Here is a 19,743-nt window from a genome sequence, read left to right as displayed (position 1 = left end):
AATTAGGATGGATGCTCAAACTATACTCCACTAATGGTAGCTAAACCCAGCCAATACCTGCCGATCGCACTTTCGGTTCAGTGAAGCCTTCAGCTAAGAGCTTGAAGACAAAAAAAAGAATGAAACCTGCTTCAAAAACAAAGTACTCTAAACTTCATGGTGTATCCCAGTGTTTCTTTCTGCCTGCTGTTGATGAATGGGCTAAAACATGGTAGATGGTATAGAATGTGAATAGTCTAAAGTTATTCATTTTGGTAGAAAACACAAAGCTGAAAATGTCTTCAGTAGCAATAGGTTTAAGTGCTGCCATCCATAGGGACGTGTGCCCTTGTCCATGAATCCCTAAACAGTAGCATAAGGGTACAGCAAACAATCAAAAGGTCAAATGGTACCATGGTCTTCATTGCAAGTTGACTTGAGTTCAGGAATAAAGATATCTTCCTGCAGTTGTAATGAACTTTGGTGAGACTTCACAGGGACTACAGTGTCCAGCTTTGGACTCTAGGTAATGAATCTGAAATTCTTTAAATCGCAGCAGACTATCAATGCTGGGTCGTGAAGTAATTTCAAGGTCGAGATAGACAGTTTAAAAAAAACACCAATCAATAAGGGAGCCAAGGTTATAGGGAAAAGGCAGGAAAGGGAAATCAAGGATTCAAATCAGCCATGATCTCACTGAATGAGGAAACTGGGTCTATATTCTCTAGAGTTTCAAAGATTGAGGGGCAAATTCATTCAAACTTAGAATTCTTGCACGGCATGATAGGGTTTACAGAGAGAACGATTCTCCTAGCCGGAGGGCATAAAAACCTGGGAGTTGAATGGAGACTGAACAAGAGTTCAAATCATTGCTCAAGGCGGAAGCCAATAGCTTTCTGTATACTAACATCCAAAGGAATGGAGAGATTGGGGAAACAGCATTGAGGTAAACAACTAGCCAGAATTTGAGTGGCAGAGTGGATGTGATGGACCGAAGAACTCACTCCTTTGCCACATTCCAAAACACACCCTAGTTCCCAGGGAATTTGGCATAAGCAAGATGATCCACTTACTGTGGATACCAGAAAATTTATGCTTCCCAGTACTGTGCATTTGTAGCTCATTTCTGTCACTGATACTTCGGGAAGAAAATTAAAACAAAACAAAAACACAACCCACTGGAGATTAGACCTATTCTTTATTATAGAATCAGCTCCTCAATACAAAGCTGACAGATACTGAAACGTGGATGTGATTAAAAAAGTTTCACATCTTGTGTAATTTCCAAAATTTCTAGATTAGATTTTGCTGCTACAACTTTTGTGCTCCTCTCAAATACTTCTTGTATTTGGGAGGAGCATGAAATTAGCTTGGATCATTCCAAAACAACCTCACCTGTCAAAGAGAAACACAGCTTCTTCTTTTGGTAAAGGATATAACTTGATACTCCACCACCCAGAGCCAGCAGGACACCAGTGATAATGCCAGTAAGAGTACCATTGCCACCATCTGGAAAGGAGGTTTTGGACAGAAAAGTTATTAATTCATCCATAACAAGTTCCCATCTATTAAATATTTTTACAGATGATTCTTGCCCCTAGACCAGTGTCAGATCCACAAGGTGGCAGCAAGGTAGAGCATTTGAAGCATCTATTGCAACTCCCTCTAGTGACAGGAGGCACACGCAGCCTCAAGAAACAAAAGGTTTAAGACCGATAGAGAAATTCTTCCTCCGCTCTAAGGGTTGTATGTCTTTGGAAATCCTTACCACAAAGCTGCAGGGACCATATTTAAAAAGGTTAGGCAGGACAGACACTGGACATGTTACAACGGCAAGCAGAGAGGCAAGTCAAGTTATTAGCACAACATTAGCGCTAGGGTTAACTTTCAATCTCAATAATAAACTGAAGCCACAGGCTGCTGGTCACAATGGGACCATTAAGATGATCAGGGACAGCAGTGTTAAGCAACTGACTCATGCGGTCTTGGAGCACAGCTCCCTCCATGAGGGGTTGGGGTGGTGGAAGAACAGATGGGATGGAATTACTAGTCTATTCTTGTTGCACTCTCCTGGACATTGCAGGCTCAGACAGCTGCTCAAATAAGATGGAAGCATGATTAAATCACTTTGGGATGTCCAACAGACGTGAAAATTGCTCAAAAAGTTTGACATTGCCTGCGCAAATCAAGTCTTATGACTTGCACTGGGCACTGATTTCTTCCCATTATCTACTTTGTCAATCACTTGACAAACCATGGGGTTTGAGATCCTCCACTTGCAAATGCCTTGTAAGCTGAGAAAAATTGGGTGCTTCTAGCAAGTAGGATCCTGAAACCTGAAGAGGGCTAGAGTTGTCTGAATTGCAACCTCATTGGATTGTCTTTAAAATGGGTTATTTTAATTCAATAATAATGTTATAACCTTACCTTGATCACTTTCTTGCTTATCATCTGAAAAAGATTAAAAGAAGTTAGCTTGCTCAAACAAAATGTGTCAAGACGGTCATCTTTTACAGCTCTAATCAAAAAAAGAGAGTAATTTGAGGGGAAGTGGCCAAAGACAAGCAGGTTAGGTGCATGGGCCATTGCTAAATAGCCCAATGTTCAGGGATGTGCAGGCTAGGTGTGTTAGCCATGGGAAATAGGTCTCCAGGAGGGTCAGTGTCATCTGATGGGCTGAATGGCCTGTTTGCACACTGTAGGGATTTTACACCACCAAACAGAAAAGTTAAATACAGACTGAGGATAGTGAGCAGAGATCCAAACATACAGTTAACCAAGTAGTTTATTTAGAAAACAAAACTTCAATAAGCTACAACGCAGAGGATATTTCAGAGGACTTTTAAACACAGGAACAATTTTGATGTTTATAGCAAAAGGGAACAAAAAGTCAGCAATCTAAAGCAAGCGGAACTTTAAAAGGTCTGTCTTAATCTCACTGAACCAGGCATCCCAGTTATAGTTTGCAAACTCCTTGCTGCCTCAGCCATGTAAGAGCTGGTTTCCTTAAAAACAAAAGCACTAAGAATTTTTTTTTTTTTTTTTTAAATTTGATGCTTCCGCTGAGAGAACGCATCCTGACTCCATGCACTTCCACAGCTTCCATCCCCATTCATAGGTCCCAGATAGAAGCAGCTATGCAACACAAACACACATGTCCAGCAAGCAACAAAAAGTAAAAATTTTATAATAATGCCATCTCAATATTTCCACCTTCAGTGAACATTTTCAGGAATCCATCAACATTGTGCAACATAGAATGAAGGGTGGGCTTGTACTATGCAACTAAATGATGTTAGAAATGGTTAACATTTCAGTGGAGAGATTAAACAGTGATAAACTTATGGTTTTGTTACATATTCATTTGACTGGTGTCACGTTGGAAGATATAGTCTGGTCCTGGCTACAAAGTCTGCAGCCAATTGCTTCATTCAAATAATTAAAGTAGGTTGTGCAGACACAATGGACCAAATGGCCCGCTGTCCCATAAAAATTCTGACCCTGTAAATAGTCAGGGACTCAGCACAGATTCCTTACAAATTAACTAGTTACACACTTTGACAGTCTGAAAAAGTGACCCATCTATTCAAGTGTTTGCACACTGTAGAAGAACCAAATAAAGACTTGACTATTACCTTTGGGAATGAACTTGTCAGGGCCAACGCCTGCAGCATCCAGGAGGTCTAGGTCCCCAAACTGACGATCTGCCATATTAAAAGCAAACACCGAATGAGTATCATGTTCCTAGAGACTGAGGAAGCACTTGCTCCAAAACATTAAAACAAGCACCATTCACATCATTTTCTGGCACAGATTGGTCACGATTCCAAGATACATATCCAGCTGTCAACTCAACCACTGGGTGGCAGCAGTGCCACCATGGACTTCCAGTTACATCAGACTGGGAGGGGCTTTAAAAAAGCACCAAGCAGCAATATAACCCCAGCTGATGATGATAATCCAATTCCAGTGTAAAGCCTGGCTTGATAAATCATACGTTTTATCATTTTAAAATGTGTTCACATGGCAGTCAGTTACTGAATATCTTCACATGGGGCTGCAATGCTTTTTCACTGAAAGAACAAGTCTATTACAGAAAATTCCTTAAATGTTATAATGATTTTGCCAGGACTGCTCCCATTAGAGATGAGTGATGGTGTTTTACTCTGTGGGTCACCACACCTCAGGTGAAGGGGAGGTTGAGATGGTAAGCCCTTCATAGCAACCTCGACCTATGCAGGGATTGAACCCACACTGTTAGCATCCCTTTGAGTTGCAAACTAGCCATGCAGCCAACTGAACTAACAGGCCATGCTATAAAACACACAGGTCAATTCACAAAGATCTTGATTATAAAAAGTACATAGCTTCAACAGCTTTTCCCAGCAACAGCCACTGCAGTTTCTCAATCCCAACAAGCTGTCTTTACTTTGAAAGGTTCATTACTCAATTCTTTCCAGCCGTTTTGATTTAGAGCAGAGTTCAAATGAAAGCCACCTTCACTACAGCAAGAACCTCACCCTATTGCATTTGATCTAAATTCTTTAGAATAGTGGCAAATGCTTGTGAAATGCAGATAAGGGCTGCAGAACTGTCAAATTAAGTTGCCAGTCTTTAGAACATAGAGCAATACAGCACAGAACAGGCCTTTCAGCCCTCGATGTTGCGCCGACCTGTGAACTAATCTAAGCCCCTCCCCCTACACTATCCCATCATTATCCATATGCTTATCCAAGGACTGTTTAAATGCCCCTAATGTGGCTGAGTTAATTACATTGGCAGGCAGGGCATTCATTAAAAGTGGAAAAACTACCTTTGTCTGAAGTTTTTTTTTAAAACCAACTGCTACCAATTTCAATAATTGTTTGTTGATATAATCCCAAGGTGATGTCATTATAATATTATTAGCATTCAGCTATTTTCCAGGACCGCTATCATTGTAGATGAGGTGAAAGTTTCTGATCGACAGCTCAGAGTTTAAAGGATTAGCTGTCTTTGATGTGGAACTAAAAGAAGGAACCAAGAAAGAAACTAAGTACTTGAGAGACTTTGGCTGCATTGGAATTGCTTTCATGACTGGCTTTTTTAAAAAATGAGATACATACACTTGTACGCATTCATGTCTGTAACAAATACAGAGAACTTAATTTCTACACAACAAAACTCCGAGATCTGTACATTCTAGGTAAGTTGGCATTGAACAAAAGGGCAGTAATGAAGGGGGGTGGTGGTGATCTTGGGTTGGCACAGATATTATAAGAGAATCCTAGGGATAAGTAGGGGAGTCACTAGGTATTGGCACTAGGTCTGGTTCAGCATACCCACCTCAGCAATGAAGCCCAGGCCAATTATATCCTTATGGTTAGGTGCCCAATACTTGACATTTAAAAGCTGTTGTGAAATTCCACGTGGTACTGTATTATATTATATTATATAATAAAAGTTAACATATAACTTATATTAAAACAAGATTCTTAAGGGGCTTGACAGGGCATATTTTTAATCTTTACATTGAGGCATCAGTGCTAATTTCACTCCAATTAAGCAGTTTCAAATTTCCAGAAACTTTGACAACAGTGCAACTTTTCTAAAAAAAGCCAGAAGAAGTTACACTGGATCAAAAATCTTGTTTCATTACCTGGGTCACCATTAGCTGGCTGCTTTGGAAGCTTTGTTGGTGTATATTTGTCTGTCAAGAGTAAAAATACTGTATGAGGTTTGAATTCCATCATTGGTCAAGAGCAGATTATAAATATGCCAAGGTATTCTCTACAACAGTGCATTTTGCTAAGGTCAATAGTAACATGTATATTCGTGAGCACAGAATGGGAGGCTGAACCCTTAATAACCAAATAGAAATATACATGCTCACATCCTCTAAATATTTAATCATAGAATCCCTAGTGTGGGAACAGGCCCTTCAGCCCAACAGGTCCACACCAAACCTCAGAACATCCTACCCAGGCTCATCCCCCTATAACCCACCTAATCTAGGGCAATTTAACACGGCCAATTCACCTAACCTGCATATCTCTGGGCTGTGGGAGGAAACTGGAGCACCCAGAGAAACCCACACAGACACGGGGAGAACGTGCGAACTCCACACAGACAGTCACCCAAGGCTGGAATTGAACCCAGGTCCCTGGTGCTGTGAAGCAGCAGTGCGAACCACTGAGCTACCGTGCCACCCTTTAATGATAAAGCTGGGGCTGAATGAATTGCTCACTGACATACAAACAAGCAGAACATCAAGGTAACAGTTCCCCCAGAACCTAGTGAGCAAAGTGGCCACAACTGAACCACAAACTTTGGAACACTGTTCACTGTTGGACTGACATCAAAACAGAGGGGTAGATAACAGGGATATCATTGTTGAGTACATACATGGTGGGAATTTAAAGCAGCAATAAAATTGAGACCAAAAAAAACACAAAAAGATCCGCAAATGCTAGATACCTGAAACTAAAACAACTTTGCCGGAAAATCTTGGCAGGGCTGGCAGCATTTGTGGGAGTGTGTTAACATTTTGGGTCCAGTGACCCTCCTTCAGAATGAAATCTGACTAGGCCAGTTGAATGGGCCATGGAGCCAACTATATGAAAACTTGACAAATTAAAAGAGGTAGAAAGTTTAGTGGCTGCTGAAATATGTATGCTTGTACCAACAATGTTTAGGACCTCTTCAAATAAATAATGAGAAAAGGTTCTGTCTGTTCCACCAACCGAATGAAACTAAAAAAAACAGAAACTCTGATGAAGGGTCTAGGCCCGAAACGTCAGCTTTTGTGCTCCTGAGATGCTGCCTGGCCTGTGTTCATCCAGCCTCACATTTTATTATCTTGGAATCTCCAGCATCTGCAGTTCCCATTATCTCAGAATTACAGGAGGGACTGAATTCTCCTATAAACAGGCTCACATTCATTACATACAAGACTAGGCTACTAAATGCTTTGAATCTCCCCACAGATAGACGATTTAGCTTCATTATAATTAATCCTGCCCAGGCGAAGCAATTCATGTTTTCATAGATTTTCAATTTAATATCTGCCCAAAGTTAAATCAGCATTACAGAAAAGGGTAAAATACATTCCATTATCATGCCAATGAATTTAAAACATTTGGACTTACCTTCATTGTTAAGGGCATCATTTAAATCAAATTCATCAGCTGGGGCAAAGAGGGACAAGTGATGTTAGCAGATTCAGACAGCATTCAAAAGGTATCCACATTAGGCAGTGCATTATCACAAGTAAACATCAAGTTGTGCAATCAAGTTATTAATTAAGACAAGTTTCTTCAGAGTTATATTGTTTTAGATGTGTGCAAGATTAGCGAATGAACTAAAGAACCATTTTAGAACTGATGTGAAACAAGCAACATTGAAATTGCTGGAGAGACAACAGGTCTGGCAACATCCACAGACAGAAAGTAGCATTAACAAGTCCAATTTCATCAGGTGTACCATTTAGAAAAAGGAACGAATCTGAAACGGTGTTATTACAATGACAAAGCTATCGCCTTCTCAAACGCAGAGCAAATAAAGATTTCACAAGTAGCATGGTGGATGCTGTAATCCATTTGGAAAAAAATTCAAGAACAATAGGAATAACAGGTGTAGGCTGGTCAATCCTGCCTCATCATTTTATAATGGCATGGTTGGTCTAACCCAGACTTCAACTGCACTTTTGTTCCAACTCTTCACAGCCCTCAACTCCTGGATATCACCTTCCTACAGAGAAGGGATTCCTTTGCATCTCAGTTTTAAAGGAGTGACGCCTTATCAATATAAGGGAGTAGTGGATGTTAGATAGACCTTAAGTTTAGGGTAAAAGTTCAGCAAAACATTGTGGGCCAAAGGGCCTGTACTGTGCTGCACTGTTCTAGTTCTATTATTCTATAACTACATCCTCTAGCTTGAGATACCCCCTACTAGTGGGGAATGGGGATGGCTGAGGAATGAACAGTAACAAGGGTACCCCACATTGTCTTAGAAAAGTGTAATAGGATTGTTTTTCTTGAAAATATCCACTCGAGAGAACAGGTGAAGCCTTGTCTGAAGGGAGACAACACCTTCCAAATTACACTGTCAAGTCTGCATAGTGCACTTGTTACTGGAGTGAAGCTTGGATCCACGACTTTTGACAGAGGGCAGTGGGTTACACTCCCCTGGACGAATGAGAGTCAAGTTGCAGGCAGCATTGGCTCGATCACACCTGTGTGAGCAATTGCGATCTCCGTGCTCAGCAAAGGATGCACTTGCCACAAACAGGAGTGCAGACGAGTTTCACCAGATTCTTGGCACGGTCAGACTGTTCTATGAGGACAGAGATTGATTTTTAAGTGTTTAGAAAAATGACAGGCGGTATTCATTTAAAAAACAAAACTTACAATATTCTTTGTATTTACACTGAAGAATATTTTGCCCTGGATGGTTGACTGGAAATCAGGAAACAGTCTCAGAATAAAAAGGGGAACGAGGTACACAACTGAGAAGGAATTCCTTCACTCAGGTGGAAGATTTTTGGAATCGTGTACTCTGGAGGGCTGTGCCCCTACAACCCTCATGTTCAAAGATAAAGCAGATTGTAGAAATTCCTATCTCTACATTCCTGGAATTCCCTCCTTAACAGCATTGAGAGTCAACCCATAGCAGGTGGACTGCAACAGTTCACCACCTTTTTCTCAAGGGCAACTAGGGACAGGCAAGAAATGCTGACCAGCCAATGACACATCCCACAAATAAATTTTTAAAAAGCCCACAAACAGAAATTCCTGTTTTCTGGGCTGTTGGTAGGGGGAAAATACGTAGGGGGTGGGTTGGAAATTTGTCAGGAAAACCAGATTTCTTCCTGTTTTTGCCTGTGAACTGTGCCATGAGATCGTAAACATCTATACAAGAACTACCAGAACACAGACTTGATGCAACATCCTACGCAGTAGTTGGTTCCAAACGGTATCACAGCCATTCAATGTCATACTGGATTGTCAGTCAGGATTGTGTGCTTAAGTCCATGAATGTGGCTAACTACATTTAATCAACAACTCCTCTACAATTTGGAAAAAAGAACTTAACACAAGTCAAGGCTCAGCGTTGGCATGTGCACTTCTGGAGCTGAACCTTGTGCCCTAAACAGCTTCAGAGAACTCTGCACAGAGTTTTGGTTGTTATCTCAGAACAGAGAATGTCGCACTGTAGGCAATGCTGAATTTAGATGGACAGAGGTGGTACAGCATTACTTGAACAATAGAGGACTATTTCTCCTCCCGTGCCCCTAGCCCATACTTACTCCCCAACCAAAATTACTGTTCCAATTGCCCCACTGTTGCTTAAGGAGGCAATGTACAAATTTGCTGCTTTGTTTCACCACATTGCAATAGTAAACATGGCTTGAAATTATTTCACTGGAGGTAGAAAGGACCTCAGATTTGTCAGGAAGCTCTTAAGAAATTGTAAGGAGAAAGGAAAAAAGGCATGGAACATGAAATCCCTCAAAGGAGTCATGCATAAACTTACGATTGTTATTGCGGTCCTTCGGGGGTGCAGGAACCTCGGGATCAAAATCTAAATCTACGAAATAAACAAAATGGTCAGATGATCAGAATAAAGATAGTAATAATTAAGTAGGTGCAAGATTTAACCTTAATTAAGTTTTCACATTCCAAACTTTGCCCTATGCAGGGTTAGTCAATTCTGGTTGCAATTATATCACTTGTCCTTAGCTTGCTAGGACAAGCAATGGACACCTACTTCTGAAATAACCCTTACTGGGACTGCCAAGTTGAATTTGGTCAAGTTCAGCAATGTGCTAGTCAGAGCTGCCAAAGAGCAATTGAATTTTTGGTAATATATTGTTCAGTGGTGTTGTCAAGTTACACTGATTACCATAATTAAATACCTTCAGAAGGCAAAGGATTGAGAAAGATATCAAGTTGTGGATTGGAGATCAGCCATGGTCTTAGTAAAATGGAGGAGTTAGCTAGAAGTGTGGCATGGTCTGGCCCATTCTTACTCAGACTGCCTATGCCCTTATGGGCAGAGTTCTAGTTTACAGCTAATACAGATTTATAACTAGGAAGAGAGTGTGCTTAAAATAAATTCAACTGATGTTGCAGTTGCAGTCTGGCTAAACACAAACTCACCAGGATACTATACAATTTGGATTTTCAGAAAGCCTTGGGGTGGCATGGCAGCTCAAAGTTTAGCACAGCTGCCTCAACACCAGGGACCCAGGTTCAACTCCACCCTCCGGCAACTGCGTGGAGTTGGCACATTCTGTGTCTGCATGAGTTTCCTCCGGGTACTCCGGTTTCCTCCCACAGTCTAGAAGAGGAGCAGGGTAGGTGGATTGGCCGTGCTAAAATGCCCATAGTGTTCAGAGATATGTTACAGGGGTTGAGTCTGGGTCAGTGTGGACTTGTTGGGCCAAAGGGCCTGTTTCCATGCTGTGAGGATTCGATAAAAGAAGTAGTGACAGTTCAAGTTTTTTTTTTAAATAAGCAATGTAGCTTATGGATCACCACATGAAGTGGAAAGCGCCCCAGAAATCTACATCCAGCAGTGTAAACTTTTTTTTAAGAAATGGAAAAATTGTTAATTGGATCTCTTTTGTGAGGACAGAAACCAATTGTTAGTTAGTACAACTTGTGAATACACTAGAAAATAAAAACAGCGCAGAGTGAAAGAAGATGCAGATAACTATCTGAAAGATTTTTGCCATCACGTGGAAAGAAGTTATTAAAGCATTGGGTGAGGGGAAAAACAGCATTTAAATGAAGTTGTTAATGCAATAATTATTTTAATTAATAGAATTAACACTAGCATCAACATGCTCACAATAAGCAGCAAGTACCACATTATTCAAAACTAATTCATCATTCAGGTTATGTGTATACAAGTAATTCTAAGTCAAGTACTTGAAATGATACTCTTAAAATGTTCAGTTCTTTTCTTGAATCGGGTCAAAGAAAACTGCCAAGTAAACACAAAACAATAGCCTACAAATACAGGGTCAAATGAAATAAAACAAAACATTTCTAAGTGCAGCCATTCCCATGTAAAAGGCATTTATAAACAACTTACCAATATCAGGGAAATCAGGATCAACGGCTGCAAGAGAATAGTATGCAATTAGAAAGGCAACTTTTACTGCATGAAATACTCTCTCAAGGACATCTGCAGAAAATATGGTCAAATACATTAGCTACTCAGTGTGGGTTTGAAAAGTTTTTCCCTGTTGCAGAAAGGAACTGCAGAGAGACTTAGGGCGAAGTAACATTTCACATACAGTAACGCTGCAAAAGTATTTCGAAAAATAAAGATGCACTTAGCAACCTACAACTGATTTGATATATCGTTCCAACTTTAGGATAACAACAATGATTAAATTTCAAGACAAAAACCCCAACATCAATGCAGCATCTTCAATTTCTTGGCACATTGTTTAACATGGTGCTGTCGCTAAGAGGGTCTCCAAAAATGCTTGGCCTGCTGTGTTCATCCTGCTCTGCACCTTGTTATCTGAGTGGTTAATGTAGGTTCCTTTAAGACTCAATCCATTAAAAAGTAAAGTCTTGCCATACACTATTGCACTCAATGATCTCTAATAGACTCTCAAAATGACTGTTCTAATATCTTATCCATGTTTGTTAAGCAGGGACAGGGACAGGGGCTGGTGGTAATCCATTAAGCAGAGATTTCCAGCAAGCTTCTTCTATTTTGATTGTGCTGTCATTGCAGACTAACACATGCACTTTGACTACATGTATCAAACGGTCCTAATTACCACACATTTGAGGGTTACACCCTATTTCTGGTGGATCTTAGCTTTGATGTATGGGTAGATTTCTTCCAAACATATGATTAATTGATTCAAAGATAATGGTAACTGCCGATGTTGGAGAATCTGTGATAACAAGGTGTGGAGCTGGATGAACACAGCAGGCCAAGCAGCAATGGAGGAGCAAGAAAGCTGACGTTTTGGGACTAGACCCTCCTTCAGAAAACAAAAAGTTATTCATTACACATACCTGGGGCTTTAGTGGGACCATCTTTGAAAGCATCAGCAAGGTCAAAACCATCCTGCCCTGAAAGATAAAAACACACGTTGAAATTACAATTGTTAGTTAAACGAGCAACAATCACCCATGGCCATGGCAGGAATTGCAAGATGCCACTGACATTGGAATCCAGTTCTGGCATAAAAGTCAAAGAGGCCAGAATTCAGAAGCCACCATTGTTGCCTTAGTCTGTGCCTGTGACAGTGCAACGTCTCCTAGGGAGGAGGGCGTACAACCAAAACAGAGTCACTGTATGGGGGGATTTCTGAAATGACAGCCTTGCCTTGCAAAGGGACATTGAGCACAGTAGTCTAAATATGTTCGAGTTTAGAACATTGAGAACTAATCTCATTCATTTTTTATGGTATTAGAAGGAACTCTCAAAAGTTGATTGGCGGAGGCTGTTTGCAAGTTGTGGGATGTCGGGCAAGTGGAAGGCTTTCAAAAAGCAAGGTAACAGGAGTTCAGAACCCAGCATGTTCCTGTTAGTGTGAAGGGCAAGGTCAGCAGAATAGGGGGACACTGGATGACTAGAAATATTGAGGCTCTAGTCAAGAAAACAAAAAAGGAGGCATACAACAGGTATAGACAGCCGAGATCTCACAAATTCCTTGATATAGGGGGTGTAGGATTACACAAGAGGGAAATCAGGAGGGCAAAAGCAAAATAAAAAGGGAATATAAGACAGCTTTGGCAGGTAGGGTAAAGGAAAATCCAAAAAGAGATTCTACAATTATATAAAAGGGCAAAAAACTAGGGAGAACAGGGTCCCTTAGCAATCAATGAGGCCATCTATTTGTGCAATCACAGGAGATGGATGAGATCCTAAACTTTAGTTCATGTCAGTGCTTGTTGTGGAGAAAGGCATGGTAGCTTGGGAACTTGGGAGATAAATAGTGATGTCTTGAAAAGAGTCCACATTATGGACGAGGTGGTGCTGGAGTTCTTAAAACACAGGTAGACAAACCCCCAGGACAATGTGGGAAGCTAGGGAAGAAACTGCAGGGCCCCAGAGATATTTATATTATTGGCAGCCACCAGTGAGTGCTGGAAGACTGGAGGATGGTTTAATGTGCCATTATTCAAGAAAGGAAGCAAGGAAAAGCCAAGGAATTACAGACTGGTGAGCCTGACATCAGTGCTTGCTAAGTTGTTAAAGGGGATTCTGAGAGGTAGGATTTACATACATTTGGAGACGCAAGGACTTTTAGTAATAGTCAGCTTTAAGAGTGGAAAATGGTCTCACAAACTGGATTCAGTTTTTCTAAAGAAATGGTGATCAAGAAGATAGCTCAAGTCAGAACGGTAGACATGATCTGCATGGACTTTAGCAAGGCTTTTGACAAGATTCTGCATAGTTGACTGGTTAGTAAGGTTAGATCACATAGGATCCAGGGAGAGCTAGCCAACTAGATACAAAATTGGCTTGATATTAGCAGAGAGGGTGGTGGTACAGGACTGTTGTTCAGACTGAAGGCCCAGTGACCAGCAGTATGCCACAAGGATTGGTGTAGAGTCCACTGTTGTTCATCATTTATAGAAACAATCTGGATAAGAATAAGAGGCATGGTTAGTAAGTTTGTGGGTATAGTGGACAGTGAAGGCGGTTATACAAGCATAGAACAGGGTCTTGATTAAAAGGGGCCAGTGGGCTGAGGAACAGCAGATGGAGTTTAATTTTGATAAATGCCAGGGGTTGCATTTTGGCAAGGCAAATTTGGGCAGGACTAATACAGCTAACTGTCAGTCCCTGGAAGTGTTGTTAAACAGAGACTTAAGGATGCAGATACATCGGTCCATGAAAGTTGTGTCACAGGTAGACAGGGTGATGAAGGCAACATATGGCACACTTCCTTCAGTCACAGCATTGAGTACAGATGTTGAAAAGTCACGTTACTGCTGTACAAGACATTGGTAAGATCACATTTGGCATAATGTTTAGAATTCTGATTGCCCTGCTATAGGAAGAACATTAAGCTGAAAAAGGTTGCAAAAACATTTGCAAGAGCATTACCAAGACTGGAAGGTTTGCAGTATGAACGAGAGGCTGGATATGCTAGGACCTTTCTCTTCCTGGAATGTAGGAGGCTGAGGGGTGACAGATTTATAAATTCATGAGGGACATGTATTGGGTGAACAGCCAAAGTATTTTGCCTAAGGTAGGGGAATCCAAAACTAAAGGGGATAGGTTTAAGGTGAGGGGAGAAAGATCTTTAAAAGAGGAATCCAAGGGGAAACTTGTTCAGAGAGTAGTGCACAAAATGGTATGAGCTGCCAAAAGTGGTAGATAAGATATAAATTACAACATTGGATAGTTAGACGGATAGGAAAGGTTGAGAGGGAAATGGGCCAAGTGGGCCTAGTTCAGTTCTGGAAACCTGGTCGGCACATACAAATCTGACTCAACAAACCAAAATTCTGGTACGGTTTCATAGGATAGATGCCTGGAGGTTGGTTTTTGAGTCTACAAATAGGGTACATTGTCTCAGCATGCCCAGTTGCCTTCTGGAATGGAGATGTGGAGAAATTTCTTCACTCAGTGGGGTGAAAATCCTAGAGAATTCTCTATCTAGAGAGCACAGAGCTCAAGTGGATAATGCTTTGAACACTAAGAGAATTAAAATATCAGAAGATCAACCAGGAAAGTGGAATTTAAGTCAATGATTAGCCACGATGTCATGGCAAAACAGCCAGATGGCCTACTCCCTACTGTTTTTTTCCAAAATTTGAAGATTATTTTAAGACAGATGTTTGGTTTACTTATGGTGTGGGAACGTTTACACAATTAAGACAATGAGATGACCATATACAGGGCAGATCTTTACAGAAGCAGATTTGTAAACTTTCCCTGAATTACAGCATTGACTAGATTTCAAGTGTGTCATTGCATTGCAAAGCCCTGATAGATGCTGCAATAAATTAAATTAATTCAAATTCATACTTTTTCCTATTTGTTTATTATTGCAGATTTACAACTATTTTGACAACTTCGATATACACCACAGCTACACTGTTGCCTCTAACAGTTACTGCATATAATGCAATTCACAATTAGTTATGAGGTAAACATACAAACAAATACAAATCTTCAAAACAACAACAAAAGTGTTCAGCATTAATTTATCCAATTGAGAGCATTCACTACATTTGAATCCATTACGTTTTTCCTTCATTTGGTAGTTCTGTAACTTCTGCAGCCCTACATGATAAACCTTACATTCATTAAGTAAAAACCGAAAGAACGGTGAATGCTGTAAATGTCCTTTAGGAAGGTGATTGCCATTCTTACGTTATCTGACCTACATGCAACTCCAGACTCTCAGTCATATGGTTAACTCTGAACAGCCCTCTGAAATGGAGAGGAATGTTACTTGGCCATTTCTTTCTGAAAGCTGCATTTACTTTGGCTGCATGTCCTTTTTTGATAAAGTGCTATCTCAGCTTGAGCTGTCTATAGACTGGAAGACAGTCCAGATGTTCCTGAAAACAGTTAAAACCATACTCATGTGGGTGCACACTCTAAACCAAACATCTCAGATGATAATGGGAACTGCAGATGCTGGAGATTCCAAGATAACAAGTGTGAAGCTGGATGAACACAGCAGGCCAAGCAGCATTGTGCTCCTGAGATGCTGCTTGGCCTGCTGTGTTCATCCAGCTTCACACTTTGTTATCTCAGATGATGACTCCTTTATATTCTGCACCACTGTGGATTTCAGAAAGAAAGATGGAGTTGCAATACAATATACCTTCCCCTGTACCTATGGGCAGTCACTCAGTTCAAGGTCAATGGGAAATGAGCTACCCAAGTCAAAGCTAACTAAACACTTCAATCTAACATTTTAATGGGAAGATGACTCACATCAAGTGCACAAAAGGCAGTCAAATCAGCTGTGGCTTTATCTACATTTTAAATATGGATCCAATGAGCCACTTTTCTATGTCCAAATAAAGGTGTGTAACTGGTCCTCAGAATTCAACACTTTCACTCTCTAGTCATATTTTAGTAAATGTGCCAATGTATACCACTGAGATGACGAAATCTGAAGGCTGTTCAAGATGGAGTGCAATTGAACTTTTCCAAAAAAACCCGACGAAATATTCCATTAAAGTTTCAATTACTTGTACTTTATTGTAGATGTAAACTCACTTCACTGACAATAAATCAGTCAATGTCCTTTGCCAAAGCCTCAAAACACCTGGAAGCAGATGGCAAAACTTTACAAGCACCAATCATGCAAGCCCCTTGCCAAAAGTAGCCAGCATTAGGTCCTGCCAATGCCCTTTGTCCAGCCTCCACCTTTCAAACATTACCAGGCGCGGGTGGGGGGTTGGAGCAGACGAATTCCAGCAGGACGGAGACACACACACACTACAAACCATCCATCCTAATCCCTGGATCTCTTCTCCAGGCCACGGCACTGAAATTTGCTAGATATGTGGGTCACTGTCTACATGACAGAACCAAAACCCATCAGACTGTCCAGCAGTCCAGAGGCAGAACCACCACCTGTCCCTGCCCCTCCCTCAGGAGGGTGAGACAAATCAAGGGGTAGCAGTTACCTTCCCCCCTCTTGTTCTTTCTTTCCCTCCCCCCACCCCACCCCAAACATTCCCCAGTGACTCTTTGGGTAGCAGGGTTAAAAAAGTCTCAACACATTAAATTGTGGCCCAAGCCCTCCCAGGATAGCACTGAGAAAATCTAAAGATCAGCCAATTGCAAACATTCTGGCCAAATGACATTTACCCAGATCTCACTGTTGTGACCATTTGCTCAAGGTGTAGAGCCTTTGCTTATTTAATCTTTTGATAAGTAAATGGTCACTAAATAATTTTACTTTGCAGCTGAAATTCACAAGAACAGAAAAGTGACAGTGAGAAGTTCATGATACCAAAATCACAGCGATTGAGTCAAATGTTTATGGTTGGGAATGGGAGGAGTTTTAATGAGTACAGGGGAGGGCAAATTACATTGTAACTCCAACCTCTTCCTTTGAAACCACAGTAATGCAGTATATAAAAAGGTGAAGGAGTCAGCTGAGAGGATTAGGATTGAGTATGCAGCACAGATTTAAACATTTAAGGAATGTCTGTGCCAACCAGCAGTTGATTCCACAGTTTCTAAGTCAGAGAACTTAAGCTGGGATGGCACTTTTACAAGGGAAAACAACACAGCCAAAGTGAGTGCAGCTTTCTAAAAGAGGAGGCCAAGCTACATTCCTGCTTCAGTTCTTTTGTTCCAAACCAGATCAGCCAGCAATTCATGACTCATAGCTGTTCAGTCCACACCTAGTGCAAAGCATTAATGGGCGAACAATCACTTGCCCAATGATGGAGTGAGGAACTACAGACATGTATACACATGTCCATACTGCCCATGTATCTCAGGTTCCTGTACTCAACTGGACTCGGAGTAGCAGCAAGCTGCTGACAAAAGATCAGACAAGAAAAGGACCAGGGAGTACTCCATAACTACTTCAGCAATTAAGTTAGTAAACATCGAAAGCCTGAGAAAGAACCAGGAAAGCCAATTGAAATGCCAGTTAGAAAAACTGTTCAGGAGCAGCAGTTGGAAGACTAATACAGGAAAAAAAGCTGCTCAAAATCAGAAAAAGCAAACTGCTGGGAAAAACTCAGCACGTCCGGCAGCATCTGTGGAGCGAAAGCAAAGTTAACATTTCAGATCCAGCTTCAGAACTGATATTAGGTAGGAAAAGGTTGGTATATATGAAGACAGGGTGGGATGAGGGAGAACGATTAAATGATAGGTGGAGATGGAGCCAGGTGCAGGCAGAGGATGTGTGCGCGCACGCGAGAGCCTGGTATATGGGGGACATGGGGAGAAGGTGCTGAGGCCCCAAAATTATTGAATGCAATATTGAGTCCAGAAGGCTACAGGGTACCCAAGCAGAAAATATGTGGTGCTGTTCAAGCTTGCACTGAACTTCACTGGAGCATGGCAGCAAGCGGTGATTGGTGGCACACTGGTTAGCATTGCTGCCTCACAGTGCCAGGGGCTTGGTTCAATTCCAGCCTTGGGTGACTGTCTGTGCAAACTCCTCACATTGTCCTCGTGGGTTCCCTCCGAGTGCTCTGGTTACCTCCCACAGTCCAAAGATGTGCTGGTTGGTTGGTTGGATTAGCCATGCTAGATTGCCCATAGTGTGTTGGTTAGTTGGATTAGCCATGGGAAATACAGAGTAACAGGTTGGGGGTTGAGCCTGGGTGGGACACTCTCTAGACAGTCAGTGTGGGCTTGTTGGGCCAAATGGCCTGGTTCTATGATTGTGATTCTAAGCCTGAGACAGAAATGTTGGAAAAAGGAACATGGTGGTGTTTTGAAGTGACAGGCACCAGGAAGCTCAGGGTCATTTTGCCAAACATTCATGTTCTGGCAAAAGTGGTCACCTAGTCAGTGTTTGATCTTCCCAGTGTACGGGGTGAAATCACACTGAGCAGGGAATACTGGACTGAGTGATGTGCAAGAAAAATCACTTTCACTGGAAGGCATACCTGGGGTTTTTGATGGTGAGAAGGAAATAAGTGGACAGGTGTTGCACTTTTTGCGATTGCATGGGAATTTGTGGGGGTGGGGGGGTGGTTGGGGAAGAGAACGTGTCCCCGATGGTGGCATCCTATTGGAGGCGGTGGAAATGCAAGCTCATGGTCCTTTGAATGGGGATGGTGGCGGGGTGATTACTCAGGATCAGAGGAACCCTTTCATCAATCATTGGAGGGAGAGAGAGGTTCAGAAGTGCAGGAGAAGACATGGCAGAGGACCTTGGTCAACCACAGTGTACGCCAGGGGTGGGGTGGGGAAGGTGGGAGAGAATCCTCGGGGAGGAAGGCGGCAGACATTTTGGAAGTCTTGTTGTAGATGCTGGCATCATCGTAGCAGATGAGTAACGGAGAAACAGAGAGAACAAGATAATAAAACGTGAGGCTGGATGAACACAGCAGGCCAAGCAGCATCTCAGGAGCACAAAAGCTGACGTTTCGGGCCTAGACCCTTCATCAGAGAGGGGGATGGGGAGAGGGAACTGGAATAAATAGGGAGAGAGGGGGAGGCGGACCGAAGATGGAGAGTAAAGAAGATAGGTGGAGAGAGTATAGGTGGGGAGGTAGGGAGGGGATAGGTCAGTCCAGGGAAGACGGACAGATCAAGGAGGTGGGATGAGGATAGTAGGTAGATGGGGGTGCAGCTTGGGGTGGGAGGAAGGGATGGGTGAGAGGAAGAACCGGTTAGGGAGGCAGAGACAGGTTGGACTGGTTTTGGGATGCAGTGGGTGGGGGGGGGGGGGGGGGGGGGGGGGGGAAGAGAGAGCTGTGCTGGTTGTGTGGTGCAGTTGGGGGGGGGGGGGGGGGGGGATGAACTGGGCTGGTTTAGGGATGACTAGATGACATGTCCATCATGGGCCTCCTGCACTGCCACAACGATGCCACCTGAAGGTTGCAGGAACAGCAACTCATTCCGCCTAGGAACCCTGCAGCCATATGGTATCAATGTGGACTTCACCAGTTTCAAAATCTCCCCTTCCCATACTGCATCCCTAAACCAGCCCAGTTCGTCCCCTCCCCCCACTGCACCACACAACCGGCCCAGCTCTTCCCCCCCACCCACTGCATCCCAAAACCAGTCCAACCTGTCTCTGCCTCCCTAACCGGTTCTTCCTCTCACCCATCCCTTCCTCCCACCCCAAGCCGCACC

At 42.3% G+C, this 19,743-nt stretch overlaps 1 protein-coding gene across 1 annotated transcript in view; it reads right to left on the bottom strand.

Moving 5' to 3' along the window:
* Positions 1-19,743, bottom strand: part of LOC125453484 (CD99 antigen-like protein 2) — a 51,237-nt gene that overhangs the window by 9,437 nt on the left and 22,057 nt on the right. Inside the window, exons 3-10 of the mRNA XM_059646812.1 lie at positions 12,006-12,062; positions 11,059-11,085; positions 9,493-9,546; positions 7,107-7,145; positions 5,618-5,668; positions 3,615-3,683; positions 2,407-2,430; positions 1,375-1,488 (exon numbers count right to left, since the gene is read on the bottom strand). Coding sequence (XP_059502795.1) covers positions 1,375-1,488; positions 2,407-2,430; positions 3,615-3,683; positions 5,618-5,668; positions 7,107-7,145; positions 9,493-9,546; positions 11,059-11,085; positions 12,006-12,062 — 435 coding nt within the window. The remainder of the gene's footprint in view (positions 1-1,374; positions 1,489-2,406; positions 2,431-3,614; positions 3,684-5,617; positions 5,669-7,106; positions 7,146-9,492; positions 9,547-11,058; positions 11,086-12,005; positions 12,063-19,743) is intronic.

This window comes from Stegostoma tigrinum, chromosome 6 (assembly GCF_030684315.1).
Source record: "Stegostoma tigrinum isolate sSteTig4 chromosome 6, sSteTig4.hap1, whole genome shotgun sequence".
Classification (NCBI taxonomy): Eukaryota; Metazoa; Chordata; class Chondrichthyes; order Orectolobiformes; family Stegostomatidae; genus Stegostoma; species Stegostoma tigrinum.
The sequence above is the reverse complement of the archived record's forward strand: the minus strand, read 5'-3'. Positions and strand labels throughout refer to the sequence as shown.